Source organism: Tursiops truncatus, chromosome 14, assembly GCF_011762595.2.
Source record: "Tursiops truncatus isolate mTurTru1 chromosome 14, mTurTru1.mat.Y, whole genome shotgun sequence".
In the NCBI taxonomy this organism is placed as follows: domain Eukaryota; kingdom Metazoa; phylum Chordata; class Mammalia; order Artiodactyla; family Delphinidae; genus Tursiops; species Tursiops truncatus.
In genome coordinates, this window is record NC_047047.1 from 14958886 (window position 1) to 14983016 (window position 24131).

General features: G+C 37.1%; 1 protein-coding gene across 1 annotated transcript in view; it reads right to left on the reverse strand.

The window, feature by feature from the left end:
- DNAH6 (dynein axonemal heavy chain 6) overlaps nt 1–24131 on the reverse strand; it is a 291734-nt gene that overhangs the window by 260788 nt on the left and 6815 nt on the right. The window contains exons 3-4 of the mRNA XM_019942077.3: nt 11484–11657; nt 7085–7347 (exon numbers count right to left, since the gene is read on the reverse strand). Of these exons, the coding sequence (XP_019797636.2) occupies nt 7085–7347; nt 11484–11657 (437 nt within the window). The remainder of the gene's footprint in view (nt 1–7084; nt 7348–11483; nt 11658–24131) is intronic.

Here is a 24131-nt window from a genome sequence, read left to right on the forward strand (position 1 = left end):
ATGATACTATACATACAGAATCCTAAAGATGCTACCAGAAAACTACTAGAGCTAATCAATGAATTTGATAAAGCAGCAGGATACAAAATTAATGCACAGAAATCTCTAGCATTCCTATGCATTAATGATGAAAAATCTGAAAGTGAAATTAAGAAAACACTCCCATTTACCACTGCAACAAAAAGAATAAAATATCTAGGAATAAACCTACGTAAGGAGACAAAAGATCTGTATGCAGAAAATTATAAGACACTGATGAAAGAAATTAAAGATGATACAAATAGTTGGAGAGATATATCATGTTCTTGGATTGGAAGAATCAATACTGTGAAAATGACTCTACTACCCAAAGCAATATACAAATTTAATGCAATCCCTATCAAACTACCACTGGTATTTTTCACAGAACTAGAATAAGAAATTCCAGAATTTGTGTGGAAACACAAAGGACCTCGAATAGCAAATATAATCTTGAGATAGAAAAATGGAGTTGGAGGAATCAGGCTCCCTGACTTCAGACTATACTACAGAGCTACAGTAATCAAGACAGTATGGTACTGGCACAAAAAGAGAAATATAGATCAATGCAACAGGATAGAAAGCCCAGAGATAAACCCACACACATATGGTCACATTATCTTTGATAAAGGAGGCAAGAATATACAGTGGAGAAAAGACAGCCTCTTCAATAACTGGTGCTGGGAAAACTGGACAGCTACATGTAAAAGAATGAAGTTAGAACACTTCCTAACACCATACACAAAAATAAACTCAAAATGGATTAAAGACCTAAATGTAAGGCAAGACACCATCAAACTCTTAGAGGAAAATATAGGCAGAACACTGTATGACATAAATCACAGCAAGATCCTTTTTGACCCACCTCCTGGAGAAATGGAAATAAAACCAAAAATAAACAAATGGGACCTAAGGAAACTTAAAAGCTTTTGCGCAGCAAAGGAAAGCATAAAGAAGACGACAAGACAACCCTCAGAATGGGAGAAAATATTTGCAAATTAAGCAACTGACAAAGGATTAATCTCCAAAACATACAAGCAACACATGCAGCTCAATATCAAAAAACAAATAACCCAATCCAAAAATGGGCAGAAGACCTAAACAGACATTTCTCCAAAGAAGATAAACAGATTGTCAACAAACACATGAAAGAATGCTCAACATCATTAATCATTAGAGAAATGCAAATCAAAACTACAATGAGATATCATCTCACACTGGTCAGAATGACCATCATCAAAAAATCTACAAACATTAAATACTGGAGAGGGTGTGGAGAAAAGGGAACCCTCTTACACTATTGGTGGGAATGTAAATTGATACAGACACTATGGAGAACAGTATGGACGTTCCTGAAAAAACTAAAACTAGAACTACCATACGACCCAGCAATGCCACTACTGGGCATATAGCCTGAGAAAACCATAATTCAAAAAGAGTCATGTACCAAAATGTTCATTGCAGCTCTATTTACAATAGCCAGGACATGGAAGTAACCTAAGTGTCCATCAATAGATGAATGAATAAAGAAGATGTGGCACATATATACAATGGAATATTACTCAGCCATAAAAAGGAAGGAAACTGAGTTATTTGTAGTGAGGTGGATGGACCTTGAGTGTGTCATACAGAGTGAAGTAAGTCAGAAAGAAGAAAACAAATACCATATGCTAACACATATATATGGAATCTAAAAAAAAGAAAAAGAAAAAAAAATGGTCAGAAGAACCTAGGGGCAAGATGCGAATAAAGATGCAGACCTACTACAGAATGGTCTTGAGGATATGCTGAGGGGGAAGGATAAGCTGGGACAAAGTGAGAGAGTGGCATGGACATATATACACTACCAAACATAAAATAGATAGCTACTGGGAAGCAGCCACATAGCACAGGGAGATCAGCTAGGTGGTATGTGACCACCTAGAAGGGTGGGATAGGGAGGGTGGGAGGGAGGGAGGTGCAACAGGGAAGAGATATGGGGACATATGTATATGTATAACTGATTCACTTTGTTATAAAGCCGAAACTAACACACCATTGTAAAGCAATTATACTCCAATAAAGATGTAAAAATAAAATGAAATACAAATGACCATCAGAGATTACTACAAGGAACTATTTGCCAATAAAATGGACAATGTGTAAGAAATGGACAAACTCTTAGAAAGGTACAACCTACCAAGACTGAACCTGGAAGAAATAGAAAATATGAACAGTCCAATCACAAGTAATGAAATTGAAACTGTTATTAAAAATCTTCCAACAAACAAAAGGCCAGGACCAGATGGCTTCACAGGCGAATTCTTTCAAACATTTAGAGAAGAGCTAACATCTATCCTTCTCAAACTCTTCCAAAAAATTGCAGAGGAAAGAACACTCCGAAGCTCGTTCTATGAGGCCATCATTACCATGATTCCAAAACCAGACAAAGATACTACAAAAAAAGAAAATTACAGACCAATATCACTGATGAACATAGATGCAAAAATCCTCAACAAAATACTAGCAAACAGAATCCAACAACACATGAAAAAGATCGTACACCACAATCAAGTGGGATGAATCCCAGGGATGCACGGATTCTTCAATATATGCAAATCAATCAACGTGATACACCATATCAACAGACTGAAGAATAAGAAGCACATGACCATCTCAATAGATGCAGAAAAAGCTTTTGACAAAATTTAACTCCCATTTATGATAAAAACTCTCCAGAATTGGGCATAGAGGGAACCTACCTCAATATATAGAACATTTGGCCATGTATGACAAACCCACAGCAAACATCATTCTCAATGGTGAAAAACTGAAAGCATTTCCTCTAAGATCAGGAACAAGACAAGGGTGTCCACTGTCGCCATTATTATTCAACATAGTTTTGGAAGTCCTAGCCACGTCAATCAAAGAAGTAAAAGAAATAAAAGGAATACAAATTGGAAAAGAAGAAGTAAAACTGTCACTGTTTGCAGATGACATGATACTACACAAAGAGAATCCTAAAGATGCCACCAGAAAACTACTAGAGCTAATCAATGAATTTGGTAAAGTAGTAGGATACAAAACTAATGCACAGAAATCTCTTGCATCCCTATACACTAATGATGAAAAATCTGAAAGAGAAATTAAGGAAATATTCCCATTTACCACTGCAACAAAAAGAATAAACTATCTAGGAATAAACCTATCTAAGGAGACAAAAGACCTGTACTCAGAAAACTATACTATACTGATGCAAGAAATCAAAGATGGCACAAACAGATGGAGAGAGATGCCATGTTCTTGGATTGGAAGAATCAATATTGTGAAACTGATGATACTATCCAAAGCAATCTACAGATTCAGTGCAATCCCTACCAAATTGTCAATTGCATTTTTCACAGAATTAGAACAAAAAATTTCACAATTTGTATGGAAACACAAAAGACCCTGAACAGCCAAAGCAATCTTGAGAAAGAAAAACAGAGCTTGAGGAATCAGGCTCACTGACTTCAGACTATAATAAAAAGTTACAGTAATCAAGACAGTATGGTACTGGCACAAAAACAGAAATACAGATCAATGAACAGGATAGAAAGCCCAGAGCTAAACCCATGCACCTATGGTCACCTAATCTATGACAAAGAAGGCAAGAATATAAAATGGAGAAAAGACAGCCTCTTCAATAAATGGTGCTGGGCAAACTGGACAGCTACATATAAACGAATGAAATTAGAACACTCCATAACAACATATACAAAAATAAAATGGATTAAAGACCTAAATGTAAGGCCAGACACCATCAAACTCTTAGAGGAAAGCATAGGCAGAACACTGTATGACATAAATCACAGCAAGATCCTTTTTGACCCACCTCCTGGAGAAATGGAAATAAAAACAAAAATAAACAAATGGGACCTAATGAAACTTAAAAGCTTTTGCAGAGCAAAGGAAACGATAAGCAAGATGAAAAGACAACCATCAGAATGGGAGAAATTATTTGCTAATGAAGCAACTGACAAGGGATTAATCTGCAATATATACAAACAGCTCCTGCAGCTCAATATCAAAAAAAACAAACAATCCAATAAAAAAATGGCCAGAAGATCTAAATAACCATTTCTCCAAAGAAGACATAGAGATGGCCAAGAGACACATGAAAAGATGCTCAACATCACTAATTATTAGAGAAATGCAGATCAAAACTACAATGAGTTATCGCCTCACACCGGTTAGAATGGCCATCATCAAAAAATCTACAAACAATAAATGCTGGAGAGGGTGTGAAGAAGAGGGACCCTCTTGCACTGTTGGTGGGAATGTAAATGGATACAGCCACTATGGAGAACAGTATGGAGGTTCCTTCAAAAAGTAAAAATAGAACTACCATATGACCCAGCAATCCCACTACTGGGCATATACCCAGAGAAACAATTATGCAAAAAGACACATGCCCCCAATGTTCATTACAGCACTATTTACAATAGCCAGGACATGGAGGCAAGCTAAATGTCCATCAACAGATTAATGGATAAAGATGTGGTATATTTGTACAAATTGTGTCATTTGTAGAGGAATGGATGGACCTAGAGACAGACACACAGAGTGAAGTAAGCCAGAAAGAGAAAAACAAGTATCATATATTAACACATATATGTGGAATCTAGAAGAACGGTACTGATGAATCTATTTGCAAAGCAGAAATAGAGACATAGATGTAGGGAACAAATGTGTGGACAACAGGGGCAGGAATGGGGGAGTGGGATGAATTGGGAGATTGGGATTAACATATATATGCCGCTGGGTATGAAATAGATAACTAGTGAGGAACTGCTGTATAGCACGGGGAAGTCTACTCAGTGCTATGTGGTGACCTGGATGGGAGGGAAATCCCAAAGGGAGGGGATATGTGTATACATATGGCTGGTTCACTTCACTGTGCTGCACGAGCTAGCACAACATTGTAAAGCAACTATACTCCAATAAAAACAAAACAAAACAAAAAAGTAAAAAACCCAGCCCTCAACAGTTGAATGACTAAACAAATTATGGTATATTCATAAAATGGAATACTACTCAGCAAGGAAAGGAAATTTATTCATGCAACAATATGGATCTCAAAAATATTTTGCTAGAGAAATTGGACACAAAAAACCAGCTGTGATTCCCTCTGTGTGAAATTCTTTTTAAAAAAGCATAACTAATATGTTGTGATAGAAATTACACTAGTGGCTGCTTGAGGTGTCAGGGAGGGGTGGTCATGGTGGAGGGTATGTATGAGAAATTTTTCAGGTGACAGAAATGTTCTTGATTGAGGTAGTGGTTACATGAATGTATACATTTGGCAAAGCTTATCAAACTACACTTAAAATGGGTCATAGTATTATGTCAATTATATCTCAATAAAGTTGAGTTTAAAAAGAAAATCCTGTTGGCTTAACCTTCAAATTACTTCCAGAATTTGACCCACTTCTCCCCACCTCCACCACTACCACCTGGTCTATCTCTTACGTGAATAATTACAGCCTTCTAATCGGTCTTCCTGTTTCAATACTTGCTCCTCAAAAGTCCATCCTCTACACAACAACCAGAGTGGTCCTTTTCAAAATGTAATTCAGATCACGGCACTTCTCTACTTGAAATTCTTCCTTGGTTCTCCATTTTTCTCAGAGTAAAAGTTAATGTTTCTACAATAGCTGGCAGGGCCATCAACGGTCTGTCATCTCATTCATTCTACTGTAGTCACACCAGCCTGCTGTTCGGTTCTTCAACATGCCAGGTGTGCTCCTGCCTTGGGATATTTGTATTCACTTTGCTGCTGTCTGGAAAGCTCTTCTCCCCTCTTCCCATAGCACATAATTCACTCCTTCTCCTTCGAGTCTTTGTCCAAATGCCAGCTTCTCAATGAGGCCCACGCTGACCACCCCAACTTACTAACAACCTCTTTCCAAGAACTCCCAATCCCCTTTGCTCTACACTGTTTTTTTGTATAACACTTAGTGTATTCTAGCATTCTATATAATTTACTCCTGTATCGTATTAATTATTGTCTCCCTCTGCTAAAATGTAAGCTCCATGAGGGCAGCAATTTTGATCTGGATGGTTCCCTAACACAGCTCTAGCACCTAGAAATGGTCATGCTATAGATTGCGTGCTCAGTACATTTTGCTGAATGATTTTCATAAGCATCTCTCTTCCTTCTACAAATTGTTCCTCACTCCTGTTAAGCTCTTTCAGGTTTACAATAAATCTATCATTTAAAAATTTGATTAAAATGTTTTTCTTCTCCCCAGCAGGAGAGTTGTTTTCAGTGTTATCTGACTCAATCAAAACTACAGTGCTGAGTAAGGGAGAAGAGAATTCCTAGAAAGAACTTTTATCTTCCTATGCAGCAGAGACTGGGGAAGGCAGCTCAAAGAATTTGGTGGCAATGCTCAACTACAATCACCTTCGAGGAAAGACCATCTCAACAACCATAGCATTCAACCCAACTAAACCACCACAGAGGAAGGTCAGCATCATCTTTAAGTCCTGTTACCTGTTGTGCTGAATATTAAAGCAATTCACAGACACATTTGGGTGACTCACTCCAAATTATTTCAACAACAAATGTGTGTTTAGCAACAATAGAGAGTATATGTGAGTGTGTGTGTATTATTAATCTATATAAATACCCTAAATTATCAAGCTCATTTTACTTACAAAAAACCCTTATTTCTACTCTATTAAGGAAAGCTGAAATGACATGTGAAAAAAACAAGCATCATCTAGTTTTTATACATTGCCGTCTTCTTTTCTCAGTAATCAAAAAATATCAAAAATATGTTTGTAATACCGATTAAAAATAAATGGAATTATATCAATATAATATAAACATAGAAACACAGCAGTGTCTATAAAATGTCTATAAGTAAAGATAAATGGGAAAAATAAAATTGTTGTGATTAAGATTCATTTGTCATTGGATGATAACCCAACTTATATTTTATCAGATAAATCGTTAACACGCAATTGATTATGGATAACATTTGCAATCTTACTTGTAATTTTTGCTGCTAAATAAATTGCTTCATAAAAGAGAACTCACTTCAGATTATATCTATTGTACTCAGTGGAAGATCTTGGCACCGCAGAGATCATATAAAGAAATCCAATGTGCTCATTTTCACGTACTATTTTGATGATTTGCAAGGGATCTTGAATGTTGGCTTTAATGACTTCTTCCCGGTCGTGGAAATAGTACTTAGGGTAAGTTGAGGAACTAATCTCGTAGAGGCCTCTTCTTCCAGTGCTGGTACGTGACAGTTTAGCAGGAGAGGGGGAGAACGCCTCGGCAGAGGGCCATTGGATCTAAACAAAGCCAGTTTTTTAAAAAATTAGTTTTTTTGGGGGGGGGAAAAACCTATATATGTGACAAAATATTAACCTCCAGGACTAATTACCACACTGCCTAAGATATCTAGGGCTTAAAGGAAAGCAATTTTGAACTGAAAGCTTTCAAACTATTGATCGGCAGTACTCCTCTCAGTACTCCTTGCCCAGATGTCCGTCTCCTTCCCACAAGCACTCCCAGCAACACTTCCCATTGCCTTCTCTTCTCCCTTCACTTAAATGTTTATTACATCAAAATGTTACCAGCTCCCTGGTGTTTATGAGAGCCCACCACTCCCCTTGCTCAGTTGCTCTGTACCTCCCCTGACTGGGGCCTTTCCCTCAACACCCTGCCCATGCCCCCCCCCCACCAGCCCCACTTCTTTCTGACAACCTTGATGCTTTTCAGTGAGTGACATCTTGGACAGCTGTCGTCATAACTCATAATAAACTATTTTTAATGAATGTGACAGATTGTTACATTGAGTATTGGGGATCAGTATTATGTAATAGCCTTGGAGAAGCATATGTGTTATTTTTTTTCGAACTTCCTCCTCTTATTTAATTTATTTTTTTATTGGAGTAAAATTGCTTTACAATGCTGTGTTAGTTTCTGCTGTACAGTGAAGTGAATCAGCTATATGTATACCTATATTCCCTCCCTCTTGGACCTCCCTCCCACCTCCCCCCATCCCGCCCATCTAGGCCATCACAGAGCACCGAGCTGAGCTCCTTGAGCTATACAGCAGGTTCCACTAGCTATCTATTTTACACATGGTAGTGTATTTATGTCAAATATAATCTCCCAATTCATCCCACCCTCCCTTTCCTCCCCGTGTCCACATGTCTGTTCTCTACATCTACGTCTGTATGCCTGCCCTACAAATAGGTTTATCTGTACCATTTTTCTAGATTCCACATATATGCATTAATATACGATATTTGTTTTTCTCTTTCTGGCTTACTTCACTCTATATGATAGACTGTAGGTCCATCCACATCTCTACAAATGACCTAATTTCGTTCCTTTTTGTGGCTGAGTAATATTCCATTGTATATATGTACCACATCTTCTTTATCCATTCATCTATCATTGGACATTTAGGTTGTTTCCATGTCCTGGCTATTGTAAATAGTGCTGCAATGAACACTGGGGTACATGTGTCCTCACATGCACACTGAAATGTGAGAGGCACTGTCTCCAGAACAGGCAATTGAGTTAGTAACATATATGCTTATGCTTCCCGCCCTGTGGGTCCTAAGCATAAGCATATATGTTATTAACTCACAATTAATTGTTTGTTCTGGAGACAGTGCCTCTCACATTTCAGTGTGCATATGAATTACTTGGGTAACCTGTTGAAATGCAGAGTCTGCCAGCCAATCCAAGGTGGAGCCTGAGACTCTGCACTTCTCACTTGCTTCCAGGAGATGCAGATGCTGCTGGCTCCGGACCACGTGTGGAGCCCCAAGGCTAAGTCCCCACGATGTTCACACACTTGAGCTTTGCTCCAATCCCTGGGTCCCACTGTCTGCTCTCAGTGCCGCTCACACTTCTTTGCTCCTCCCCAACAAACTTGGGACAGCATCAAACACGTCTTCTCCTCCTGCCGAGGAGGTTGATAACCGTGTTTGAGGAAATGTGACATCAACTCCAACAGTCATCCCTTTGTCTCTCTGACAGGACTGGCTTTAAGATAAAAGAATCTGTATTGCAGACCTGCTTTGGTGAATAATTGAGGTACATATATAAATGATATCTTTATTGCCTATTAGCAGAGTTAATAGAGGTTGCCATTTCTATAAGAGAGTTATTACCATAAGCTCTGTGGAACAACGTCCCCATAAGATTTGTATTCATAGGGATCATTATTCTCTGATTAAATACCTCATTGAATAGGAGTTTCAGAAGAGAATCCTGGGAATTTCAGAGCTAAAGGACATACATCTTTAAAATCAAAGATAAAATATGCTCCTTTCATTTATTGGGCAGGGATAGCAACAAAGGTACTGTTTTCTTATATAAAAGAAGAGGCCAAACCAGATACCAGAACCAGAGAAAATATATATTGCTTTGTCCCAATGTTTCAACAAGAGCTGTAGTTAACTCTTTTATGAGACAAGAGTATTAATATTTTAACAGGAAATGCATTTATTTTATTTATTATATCTCTTAAAAAGTTGTACTGCATTCTAAGTGAAAGGTTTCTTCAACAATAGGCCTAAACATTTTCATTTTATGTCTAATTGTGTAACTCAGTGGGAAAATGTGATTCAATTTAAACAGTCACATATGTTTGGATTTTGCAGTAGTTGGGGGAGGGAAATAGAGGAAGCATTTATTCATAAATTGTAGAACATCTATCATATTCCTCTATGGTGGATTCCCAGTCCAATCGATAAGTCAATCCTTCTTAATTACCGGAAGCAAAGCCTTCAACTTTCCGTCCTTCTTTCCTTCCTCCCTCCCTCCTTCCCTCCCTCCCTCCCTCCCTCCCTTCCTTCCTTCCTTCCTTCCTTTCCTTCCTTCATCTCCCAGTAAATCTTACTAGATACATTTCCATTCTGAACTCATTCTGAGAAATCAATACCCAGAAAAATGAACCTCTTCTCAGAATAAATACCCTTCTCCTTTTAAACAGAATATCCCCTTTCTTCCACATTTCCATTCAACCTCTAACTCTTTACTGAATTCTTCACTTAGTTACAGTTACAGCCAAACATAACCTATAACTTATTCCTTTTCAGCTACTTCCTTCATCCCAGATGTGCACACAATCTCTCTCGCTTTTATTTTTTAAAAATTGTATTGAAGTATAGTTGATTTACAATGTTGTGATAATTTCTGCTGTACAGCAAAGTGATTCAGTTTTACACATATATATTCTTTTTCATATCCTTTTCCATTATGGTTTATCACAGGATATTGAATATAGTTCCCTGTGCTATACAGTAGGACCTTGTTTTATTAATCCTTCCTATATATAATATAATAGTTTGCATAATCTCTTTTTAAAATTCAAGCTCTTGAAACCCACTTTATACCAAATGAGCTAATTAATGTACAATCAGATCTTTCTTGGCCCCACTTAAAATATCTCGTTCTCTCTTTCTACTTCACAGAAACCAAATTAACTGAAGCTATACAATTTCATACAATTTATCATATGATATTCTTTCAGGATAATCTCACCCAAACCCATGGCTCCCAAGGCCATAGCTCTCCCACCTTATTTGCCTTGTTAACTTTCCACTTATTCCTCCGAGCTTAGTGCAGTTCCCTAGGGTAGCTGTTCTTCCACTGATGATCCCCCTGGCCACCAAGTATAAGCATCTCTTCTGCTCAGTTCTCCATTATTTTGTACTTTAAATGATCAGTGAGAGCTCTTATCACACCTCACTGCACTTAAGTGTTTACTTGTTCATTTCCCACCTCCAGATTCTGAAATCCTCGAGGACAGAGCTTGTCCTCAACTCTCAATTTCTAGCACTGCAGCCCAAAGCCTGAAAGACAGACAACTAGCACTGAAAGATCCTCTCAATAAAAAGCTCAGAGAATTCTTGGCTTTATTGGTATTTTTATTGTGGGTGTGTCCTCCACATTTTCTTCCACTTCTGTTCTTTTGTTTAATTATCTACAGGTGTTTACATAAAGCCAGGCTCTAGTGATTTTGCCCCAGAACTACTATTCACTTATTCATTGCAAGGCAACTTCCCCACTCTACAACTCTCACCAATTACAAAAGTTGTCTCTCTAGTTGGTTCAGTTTCCATTTTATTGCCCTTTACCAAGGTCTTCAAAGATTTGGGGGGATAATGATGAAAATTTCATAAAAGTTATAATAACATTCAAAATACTGTTATGTCTTCTTTTAACATGTCTTCTAGAGAAGATCAAAAGACACTATATGAATGCTAAAAGTTTTCCTTTATGATTTTACTCTACTGTCCAAATTTTCCTTAAATAGGAAGAACTGGGAAATACTGTATTACCCCAATCCATTACATAACCTAAGGGGAAAAGATTTTGCCACTATCCTTATGAGTTAAAAGCATGTTAGCAATGCTGTATGAAACAAACATTAAAAAGATCAATTAAGTACTTCAATACTTACCTGTTTTTTCTTTTTCACAGAATCTTCACGCTTGAACTGAACAAGAGATTTGGTAGAACTTCTTTCTTCAGTGCTTCCTGGAGGCTTTAGGACTCCAGAAGTGATTAACTGGTAACGATTCTGCTCATATATGTATTCTGATTTCTTATGATCTTGGTAGGCTTTTAGCACTGGCTTTGGGAAATAAAAAGACATGTTAATCTTTTAAATATTAATGTGAACTTGTTCTTCACTATCTTTGGACTCTATCTCTGTTGGAAATTGATCACCTTCCTGGACTAATTTCCTATCTAAGCCACAATCATTATTAGCAGCTATCATCATTGTCCATGGCCTATTGCTTGACTAAGACTTTTCTACTTGGTTTCCATTAATTCTGCCCTTTAAATACCAATGAATACTTCTAAGGGTGACATTATGACAGAAAGTACACAGAGGCATGAAATCACATACTCACTAATTGTCCAATACAAACCCCCACCATTCACTACAACAGTTACCGTGGGATCATACAGAACTCCCACTCTACCCAAAGGTCACTAATCACTTCCCATAGCCATAACTAATTGAAGATCATCACAAAACCAAACAACCTGACTTTTAAAATGGGCAGAGAATCTGAATAGGCATACTTCCAAAGAGGAAATGCATCTCTAATCATCAGGAAAGTGCAAATCAAAACCACAATGAGATATCACCTCACACCTGTCAGAATGGCTATCATCAAAAATAACACAAATACCAAATGTGGGCGAGGATGTGGAGAAAAGGGAACTTTTGCACATTGTTAGTGGGAATGTAAATTGGTACAGCCACTGTGGAAAACAGTATGGAGTTTCCTCAAAAAATTAAAGAAAAAGAACTACCATATGACCCAGCAATTACACTCCTGGGTATTTATCTGAAGAAAACAAATACAGTAATTCAAAAAGATATATGCACTCCATGTTCACTGCAGCATTATTTACAATTGCCAAGATATGGAAGCAACCTAAGAGCCCATCAATAGATGAATGGATAAAGAAGATGTCTTATATATATACAGTGGACTATTATTCAGCCATTAAAAAGAATAGAATTTTGCTATTTGCAGCAACATGGATGAACCTGGAGGGTATTATGCTAAGTGAAATAAGTGAGACATATGTTACCACTTATATGTAGAATTAAAAAATAAAACACACTAGTGAATATAACAAAAGAAGTAGACTCACAGATATAGAGTGGTTACCAGTGGTGAGAGGGAAGGGAGGAGGGGCAAGGGATGAAGAAATACAAACTACTATGTATAAAATAAATAAGCTACAAGGATATATTGTTCAGCACAAGGAATATAGCCAATATTTTATAATAACTTTAAATGGAGTATAATCTATAAAAATATTGACTCACTATGCTGTACACCTGAAACTAACAAAATATTGTAAATCAACTATACTTCAATAAAAAAAGATCAAGGAAAAAAAAGTACTAGATGAAAATATAAGAGGTGAATTTTACAACACTGTTAAGAAAGTCTATCTCTATGCTAAGTAAAGACAGAGAAAGACATATATTGCATGATATCGCTTACATGTGGAATCCGAAAAATACAACAAGCTAGTGAATATAATAAAAAAGCAGACTCAGATATAGAGAACAAACTAGTGGTTACCAGTTGTGGGGGAGGAGCAATATTATAGGGGTTGGGGAGTGGGAGGTATAAACTATTGGGTGTAAGATAGGCTACAAGAATGTATTTTGCAAAGCAGAGAATACAGCTAATATTTTGTAATAACTGTAAATAGATTGTAACCTTCAGTAACACAAACTTCCAATTATAAGATAAATAAGTACTAGGGATGTAAGGTACAAGATGATAAATATAATTAACATTGCTGTATATTACGTATGAAAGTTGTTAAAAGAGTAAATCCTAAGAGTTCTCATTACAAGGAAAATTTTTTCTATTACTTTTATTTTGTATCTATACGAAATGATGGTTGTTCACTAAACTTATCATGATAAACATTTCATGATGCATGTAAGTCACATCACTATGTTGTACATGTTAAACTTATACAGTGCTTTATGTCAATTATATCTCAATAAAACTGGGGAAAAAAGGACAACCAGCTTCTATATGCCAATTTAATGAAAGAACACTACACCTGCTACGGAAGTACTCATGGCCCCAGAAAATCAAACTTAAGACTCTAGACCTAACTACCAACATATAGGAAATACAAGAACCAGAGAAATATAGGTTAGCTACCACAGTGGGGATACAGTCAACAAAATTAGACTGTGGAACTATATAGAAAAATAACCAAATTTTGCCCATTAAAACTTTTTCCTAAGAAAAAATAAAAGAGTTGATGGGGAACTTACAGACCTAGAGACTTAAGAGAAATGTTAACCAGCTAGTGCATGGATCTTATTTTGATCTAAATTTTAACAAGGATGCTGCAAACAAAATTATTATAAGACAATCAGGGAAATGTGAACATTTTTTAACAGTTTAAATTATTTTAACAGCTCTCCTGAGATATAATAGCTCTCCTGAAATATAATAGACATACATTAAGCTGTATGTATTTAAAGTGTACAATTTGATGTGCTGATATATATATATATATATATATGAAACTGTCAAGAAAATGAAGAGAACCCAACCATGAGCCTTTTCAGGTTCCTTTCCAATACTCCTCCCTAGGCAAATACTGATCTGTTTTCTGTCACTATACATTAGTTTGCATTTTCCAGGCCTTTATATAAATGTAATAAAATAGTATGTATTTTTTTTGCCCACCATCTTTCAGCATAATTATGCTGAGATTCCTCTATGTTGTTTCATATATCCATAATTCATTTATTTTTAAGGCTGAGTAGTATCCTATAGTGTAGAAACGCCACAATTTATTCATTCACCACTTGATGGACATGGTGGTCGTTTCCACTTTTGGGCTTTTAAAAACAAAATTGTTGGAGGGGGATCAAGATGGCGGAGTAGGAGGACATGGGGCTTACCTCCAGCCACAAACACATCAAAAATACATCTACATGTGGAACAAGTCTCACAGAAAACCAACGGGAAACTGGCAGAAGAACTCCTATACAACCAAAGCTTCAACAAACTTCTCCACGCAACTGGGTAGGAAGGGGGAAAAGGCGTCGAGACGGAACTGGCGCCCCTGGGAGGGATCCGTAAAGGAGAGAAGGTCCACAAGGGCACACCCTTGCCCTGGAGAGGCCCCTTACTTGCCGGGAGGTCCGCTGGGACAGACATAGGGGCAGGAAAAGCCTAAATTCTACTCCCGATGAGGGTGGGCATGCTGGCTTGCTAACAATCAGGGCAGAGAGAGACCAGCGCTGGCGGCTGCTGCCACACCTCACTTCCCAGTTCAAGGTGCACACCAGATGGGGCCACAGATACTCACAGAGGCAAAGTGCCAAACCTTGGACCAACAGGCCCTGGGAGAGGACTCAATCTACTTGCAGGGAGACAGGCTGGAGGGCCTGGGGTGTGGATCGGACCGAACCTTGGAGCCCATTGTCCGCACTCACATGCAGAGTTTGTCAGCATGCACACTAAGTGGTGCCACAGAAACTCACAGTAGCTGGGCGCTGAGTCTCTGGTGGACGGGCCCTGGGCAGGAGTACACAGCTGTTCTTTTGTGTCTGGCAGAAGCGCTCTGGCCCCGCCCACTCTACACTGCAGCTTGGAGCTGGATCTGCGGCTGACAGGTCCTGGGAGAGGTTGGCCACAGAGGCAGCCCAGGTTTCAGGTGGCAGCACGACCACCTAGATTCCTGCAGCCACAGCACCCCGGCCCCAGCCCCAGCCCACTCCACAGCACAGCCTAGCAGTAGGTCTGGGACAAACACACGGAGAAAGAGATGTGACCATGGGCTGCTTCTGGATGGAACCATGCCACCTGCACAAGCAGTCCATAGGGTCACTGTGACCACATGGACCTCACTTGCTTTAGAAATTACCTCCTGTGGGGCAGGGCATGCACTTGTCGATGAAAAATTAATCAGTCGATCTAAGAAAGAAATGGAAAATTTTATTCAAGCCAAATTTGAGGATTACAGTCAGGAAAGAGCACCCCAGAAAGCTCTGAGAACTGTTCCACCTGTTAGAAGTCAAGGCACAGTTATATAAATTTTTTTGAGAAAGAGGGCTATACATCAAATGACATTTTGTTGGTAGTTTAAATGATCCAGATCTAAGCATTATTGTGGTGGGTCATGTGACCCTGTACAAGATCAAGAAGGAATGTTATCTTTTAAGGAGTTGTCTTATTGATGCTGGGAGAATGTTGCTCTTTAAGGCTGAGCAGGTATTCCTGCTGATGGGGAAGGTTTTGTTGATGCATAATGCAGAAACACAAGCATCGTGGGGGAAGAGAGCAGGCCAAAGTGCAGAGAAGAATTTTTTATGTTTAAATTTTTCTTGTCTTGCCATAAAATATGAATTTTATTTCACACACTCAAGGGCAATGGATCCTGATCAAACCCAACCCTCAGGGCTTCTACTCCAACAACTGGGGAGCAGACCCTGCCCCAACAGGGCTGTGACAGCCATGGAGCAAAGAGGAGGTCTCATCTGACATCCAGCACAGGCTCTGGAGACCACAACATCAATCATACCTACTATCAAGGGGTAATGGCCAGCACACTATGAGGAAAGATGTGGCTGTCATTCATACCAAACCCAGCCACTGCACCAAAAATACTGGACTCACACAGTCTACACAGGGTCACTCCCACTTAAAAATATCCCTTCATACACCACAGTAGGTAAGTGCTTCTCCTGAATTCATAGAGACAGAGAAAGTTTAAGTAAAATGAAAAGGCAGAGGAACTACTCCCAATTAGAAGAACAAGAGAAATCTCCTGAAAGAACAAATAATGAAACAGACCTCACCAGACTGTTAGACCACAAGTTCAAAAAGGAGATAATAAAAATGCTAAAGGAATTAAGAAAGATGATTGATAGAAATGCAGATCACTGTAACAAGGAACTAGAAACTGTAAAGACAAACCAATCAAAATTAGACAACTCAATTGGTGAAATAAAAACCAATCTAGAAGCAATAAATAGCACACTAAATAACAAAGAAGAATGAATAAGTGACCTGGAAGATAGAATAATGTAAATCACCCAATCAGAACAGCAGACAGAAATAGAAATGAAAAAAAAAAGAAAGTAACACATGAGATATAGAGAGTAATATGAAGGATGCCAACCTAAGCATAATAGAGGTTCCAGAAGGAGAAGAGAGAGAAAAGAGGATCAAAAATGTATTTGAAGAATTTATGACTGAAAACTTCCCAAACCTAAAGAAGGAAACAGATATCCAGGTACAGGAAGAACAGAGGGTCCTATACAAGATAAACCCAAACAGATCCCCACCAAGACATATCATAATTAAAATGGTGAGAATTAAAGATAAAGATAGGATTCTAAAGGCAGTTACAAGGGAAGCCATTTACCACAAACCCACAGACAACTTAATACTCAACCGTGAAAAGCTGAAAGTCTTTCTGCTAAATTCAGGAACAAGACGAGGATGCCCATTCTCACCACTTCTATCACAGTATTGGAAGTCCCAGCCACAGCAATCAGACAAGAAAAAGAAATAAAAGGTATCCAAATTGGAAGGAAAGAGGTAAAACTGTCACTCTTTGCAGATGACATGATATGCAATAGAGAGAACCCTAAAATCTCCATACAAAAACTATTGGTGCTAATAAATGAATTCAGCAAGGTAGAAGGATACAAGATTAACATATAGAAATCTGTTGCATTTCTTTACACTAATAATGAAATATCAGAAACAGAAAGTAAGAAAACAATCCTGTTTAAAACTGCATCAAAAAAATAAAATCCCTAGGAATAAACTTAACTAAGGAGGTGAAAGACCTATATACTAAAAACTATAAAACATTCATAAAGGAAATGGAAAGATATCCCATGCTCTTGGATTGGAAGAATTAATATTGTTAAAATGGGCATACTACCCGAAACAATCTACAGACTTAATGTGATCCCTATCAAAATAACCATGACATTTTTCACAGAACTAGAACAAATAATCATAAAATTTATATGGAAACACAAAAGACTGAGAACTGCCAAAGCAATCCTGAGGAGAAAGAACAAATCTGGAGACAACACCCTTCCAGACTTCAGACAATATTACAAAGCTACAGTATAAAAAACAATGTGGCACTGGCACAAAAACAGACATATAGATCAATGGAAAAGAATAGAGAGCCCAGAAATAAACCTACCAAATAAACCTATGGTCAATTAATCTACGACAAAGGAGGCAAGAATATACAATGAAGAAAAGACAGTCTCTTCAACAAATAGTGTTGGGAAAGCTGCACAGCTACATGTAAATCAATGAAATTAGAACACTCCCTCACACTATATACAAAAAATAAACTCAAAATGGTTTAAAGACCTAAATATAAGACATGATACCATAAAACACCTAGGAGAGAACATAGGCAAAACATTCTCTGACATAAATCTTAGCAATGTTTTCTTAGATTAGTCTCACAAGGCAAAATGAATAAAAGCAAAAATAAACAAATTGGACCTAATCAAACTTAAAAGCTTTTGCACAGCAAAGGAAACCATAAACAAAATGAAAAAACAACCTATGGAATAGGAGAAAATATTTGCAAATAATATCCAAAATATACAAACAGCTCATAAAGCTTAATATTGAAAAACCAAACAACCAAATCAAAACATGGGCAGAAGACCTAAATAGACACTTCTACAAAGAAGACATACAGATGGCCAACAGGCATATGAAAAGATGCTCAACATCACTAATTATTAGAGAAATGCTTATCAAAACCACAATAAGGTATCACCTCACACCAGTAAGAATGGCTATCATCAAAAAGCCTACAACTACATGAGTAGCTGTACTCATGGCTATTATTTACTAAAGAAAAAGGGGAAAACAATTAAAATTAACAAAGGGAAAAGGTGTATGGGACAAAGTCTGGGGGAAACCAAGCAACTTTTCATGGGCACTCTTCCAGTGGAATCCATATTTGTATAGGCTTATACCTGGACTCTCTATTGTGTTCCATCAGTCTATTTGTCTATCTTGACACCAATACTACAATGTCTTAATTATTGTAGTTTAATGGTAAGTACTGAAATCAGGAGCATTAGACTTTAAACTTTGATCTTCTCTTTCAAAGTTGTTTTGGTTGTTCTAAGTCCTTTGCATTTTTCTACGAATTTTAGAATCAGCTTGTCAATTTCTACCAAAAAGGAGAAATACTGCTGGGACCTTGATTGGAATTGCATTAAATTTATAGATCAATTTGAGGAGGACTGACATCTTGAAAATATTGAGTCTTCTAAACTACAAACACAGTATCATTCTTCATTTAGAGCTTCTTTAATTTCTCTGTTATATTTTGTAGTATTCATTCTTCAGGCCTTGCACATTCTCATTAGATTTACCCTCAATTCATACTTTGTTGCTATTGTAAATAGTATTTTTATTTAATTTAAATTTCAAATTGCTCATACATAGACGTGCAACTAGTTTTTTATACTATCTTATATTCTGTATCCTTGCTAACCTCATTATCAGTTCTAGTAACTTTTTCATAGCTTTCACTGGATTTTCCAAATAGATGATCATGTTCTTTGTGAAGGAAAATTTTTACTTCTTCCTTTCTAATCTGGGTTCCTTTTATCTCTTTTCCTTACCTTACTGCAATGGCTACCACCTCTAATACATTGTTAAACAGAAATGCTGGGAGCAGACATCCTTATTTGTTCATAATTTTTCACCATTAAGTCTGAGGTTAGGTGTAGGTTGTTCATGGATGACCCTTACTCACTTGAGGAAGGTCTCTTCTACTCCTAATTTGCTGAGAGTTTTATCAGGAATGGGTGGTGGATTTTGTCAAAGGATTTATCTACATCTATTGATATAATCATGTTTTTTTTCCCAGTGGGGTAATATGGTGAATTACAGTGATTGCTTTTTAAATAGTTAATTCTCTACATTCCTGAGATAAATCCCACTGGCAATGATATATTATATAGTTGGGTTCAAATTCCCGAAATTTTGTTTATAGTTTTTTTAAAATAACAATATTAACTACCATTTATTGAGCTTCTTCTATGTGACAAAACTTTAACACCCATTAATCTTTACAGCAAATGTGTTAGAAGAGTACTATTATTTGAATATTATTTTATTTTTTATTGAGACATAATTGATATATAACATATTAGTTTGTGTACAACATATGTATATGTTGCAAAATGATCACCACAATAAATCTAGTTAACATCCATCATCACACATAGTTACACTTTTTTTCTTCTTTTTTTTTTTTTTTTGCAGTACGCAGGCCTCTCACTGTTGTGGCCTCTCCCATTGCGGAGCACAGGCTGTGGACGCGCAGGCTCAGCAGCCATGGCTTATGGGACCAGCCACTCCGCGGCATGTGGGATCTTCCCTGACCAGGGCACAAACCCGTGTCCCCTGCATCAGCAGGCGGACTCTCAACCACTGTGCCACCAGGGAAGCCCCACTTTTTTTCTTATAATAAGAATTTTTAAGATATTCTCTCTTAGCAACCTTAAAATATACAATAGAGTATTATTAACTATAGTCAGCATGCTGTACATTATATCCCCAGGACGTCATTTATTTTATAACTGGAAGTTTGTACTTTTTGACCCCCTTCACTCATTTCATCCACCCCACCCCCTCAACCGGTTCTCTGGCAAACACCTATCTGTTCTCTGATTCTATGAGTTCAGTTTTCATTTTCTTTAGATTCCACATGTGAGATCATACAGTATTCATCTTTCTTTGTCTGACTTATTTCACCTAGCATAACGCCTTCAAGGTCCATCCATGTTGTTGCAAATGGCAAGATTTCCTTCTTTTTATGGCTGAATAATATTCTATTGTGTGTATATATACTACATTTTCTTTATCTGTTTTTACACTGATGGACACATAGGTTGTTTCCATGTCTTGGGTATTGTAAATAATGCTGTAATGAATATGGGGTGCAATTATACGTATCTATAAGTATCTTTTTGAGCTAGTATTTTTATTTCTTTCAGATAAATGCCCAGAAGTATGACTGCTGGATCACATTTTTAATTTTTTCAGGACACTTCATATTGTTTTCCATAGTGACTGCACCAATTTATATACATTCCTATCAACAGTACACAAGGATTCCCTTTTCTCCACATCCTTGCAAACATTTCCTATTTCTTGTCTTTTTGATAATAGCCTTTCTAACAGGTGTGAGGCGATACCTCATTGTGGTTATGATTCACATTTCCCTGATGATCAGTGAGGTTGAGCACATTTTCATGAATCTGTTGGCCATCTGTATGTCTTCTTTGGAAAAACGTCTATTCAGGTCCTCTGCCCATCTTTAAAATTTTTTTTTTTTAAACATCCTTGCTTTCCTTTTTTTTTAAAAAAAAATATTTATTTACTTTTGGCTGTGTTGGGTCTTTGTTTCTGTGTGTGGGCTTTCTCTAGTTGCGGCGAGCGGGGGCCACTCTTCATCGCGGTGCGTGGGCCTCTCACTGTCGCGGCCTCTCTTGTTGCGGAGCGCAGGCTCCAGATGCGCAGGCTCAGTAGTTGTGGCTCATGGGCCCAGTTGCTCCGTGGCATGTGGGATCTTCCCAGACCAGGGTTCGAACCCGTGTCCCCTGCATTGGCAGGCAGATTCTCAACCACTGTGCCACCAGGGAAGCCCCATTTTTAAAATTTGATTGTTTTATGAGTTGTATGAATTCCTTATATATTCTGGATTATAACCTCATATCCGATATATGATTTGCAAATAGTTTCTTCCAGAGGTTGCCTTTTCATTTTGTTGAAGGTTTACTTTGTTGTGCAGAAGCCTTTTAGTTTTATGTAGTCCCGCTTGTTTATTTTGCTTTTGTTACCTTTGCTTTTGTAGTTTTTAATAAATTTTAAAATTTTTTATTGAAGTATAGTTAATTTACAATATTGTGTTAGATTCAGGCATACATCACAGTGATTCAGTTATACATTGAGCATAGTTCTCTGTGCTATATGGTAGGCCCTTGTTGGTTATCTACCTTATATATAGTAGTGTGTACATGTTAATACCAACCTCTCAATTTAGCCCTCCCCCGACCACCACCCCCCGCTTTCCCCTTTGGTAACTGTGAATTTGTTTTATGTCTGTGAGTCTCTTTCTCTTTTGGAAATAAGTTCATTTGTGTGTGTATATATATATATATATATATATATACTCTCTCTCTCCCTCTCTCTCTCTCTCTCTCTCTCTCTCTCTCTCTCTCTCTATATATATATATATATAAAAGAATGAAATAATATTTCATTCTCTCTCTCTCTCTCTCTCTCTCTATATATATATATATATAGAGAGAGAGAGAGAGAGAGAGAGAGAGAGAGAGAGGGAGAGACAGAGAGACAGAGAGAGTCCACATATAAGGCATATTATATGATATTCATCTTTGGCTTATTTCACTTAGTGTGATAATCTCCAGGTCCATCCATGTTGCTGCAAATGGCATTATTTCATTCTTTTTTATGGCTGAGTAATATACCATTGTATATATGTACCACATCTTCTTTATCCATTCATCTGTTGATGGATATTTAGGTAGATTCCATGTCTTGGCTATTGTAAATAGTGCTGCAATGAACACTGGGATGCATGTATTTTTTCGAATTATGGTTTTCTCCAGATATATGCCCAGGAGTGGGGCTGCAGGATCATATGGTAGCTTTATTTTTAGTTTTTTAAGGAACCTCCATACTGTTCTCCATAGGAGTTGTACCAATTTACATTCCCAGCACCATTTATTGAAGAGACTCTTTTTCCTCTATTGTATAGTCTTGCCTCCTTTGTTGTAGGTTAATTGACCATAGGTGTATGGGTTTAGTTCTGTGAAAAATGCCATTGGTGATTGGATAGGGATTGCATTAAATCTGTAGATTGCATTGGGTAGTGTAGTCATTTTGACAATATTGATTCTTCCCAAGAACACGGTATATCTTTCCATCTGTTTATGTCATCTTTGATTTCTTTCATCAGCATCTTATAGTTTTTGGAGTACCGGTCTTTTGCTTCCTTTGGTAGGTTTATTCCTAGGTATTTTATTATTTTTGATGCGATGGTAAATGGGATTGTTTCCTTAATTTCTCTTTCTGGTCTTTCATTGTTGGTATATATAAATGCAAAAGATTTCTGTATATTAATTTTTGTTACCTTTGCTTTTGATGTCAAATCCAAAAAATCATTGCCAAGACTGATCTCAAGAAGCTTACAACCTATGTTTTCTTCTAGAAGTTTTATAGTTTCAGGTCTTCTGTTCCAATGTTTAATTCATTTTCAGTTAGCTTTTGTGTATGGTGTAAGTTAGTGGTCCAGTTTTATTTTTCCATGTGACTGTTCAGTTTTCCCAATACCATTTATTGAAAAGACTGTCCTTTCTCCATTGTATATTCCTGGCTCCTTTGTCATAAATTAATTGACCATATATGTATGGATTTATTTCTGGAATCTTTATTTCATTTCATTGATCTATGTGTCTGTTTTATGCCAACTCCATCCTGCCTTGATTACTATAGCTTTGCAATATAGTTTGAAATCAGGACACATGATACCTCCCACTTTGTTCTTCTTTCTCAAAATTGCTTTGGCTATTCAAGATCTTTCATGGTTCCTTCTCAAGATTGCTTTGGCTATTTGGGATCTTTTGTGGTTTCATACAATTTTAGGATTGTTTGTTCCACTCCTGTGAAAAATATCATTGGAATTCTTAGAGAGATTTCATTGAATCTGTAGATTGTTTTGGGTAGTATCAGCATTTTAGCAACATTAATTATTCCAATCCATGAGCACAGAATTTCTTTCCGTTTATGTCTTCCTTGATTTCTTTTGTCAACATCTTACAGTTTTCAGTGTACAGGTATTTTCACCTCCTTGGTTATGTTTATTCCTAGGTATTTCCTGCTTTTTCATGCAACTGTAAATGGGATTGTTTTCTTAATTTCTCTTTCTGATAGTTCATTATTAGTGTATAGAAATGTAACAGATTTCTGTATTTTGACTTTGTTTTCTGCACATTTACTGAATTTATTTATGAGTTCTAATAGCTTTTTGGTGATCTCTTTAGGGTTCTCTATATGTAGTATCATGTCATTCACAAAGAGCAACAGTTTTACTTCTTCCTTTCCAATTTGGATGCCTTTTATCTCTTTTTCTTGCCTTTTATCTCTTTTTTCTTGTCTTATCCTAGTGCTGTGGCTAGGATTTTTTAATACTATGTTGAATGAAAGTGTTGAGAGTGGGCATTCTTGTCTTGTTCCTGATCTTAGAGGAAAAGCTTTCAGCTTTTCACTGTTGAGTATTATGTTAGTGATATACTAACATAATACTATGTTATATTTGGCTTTGTCATATATGGCCTTTATTATGTTGTTGTATGTCCCCTCTTAATCCACTTTGTTGAGAATTTTTATCATAAATGGATGTTGAATTTTATCAAAAGCTTTTTCTGCATCTATCGAGAGGATCATATGATTTTTATCCTTTGTTTTGTCGATGTGGTGTATCATGCTGATTGATTTGTGGA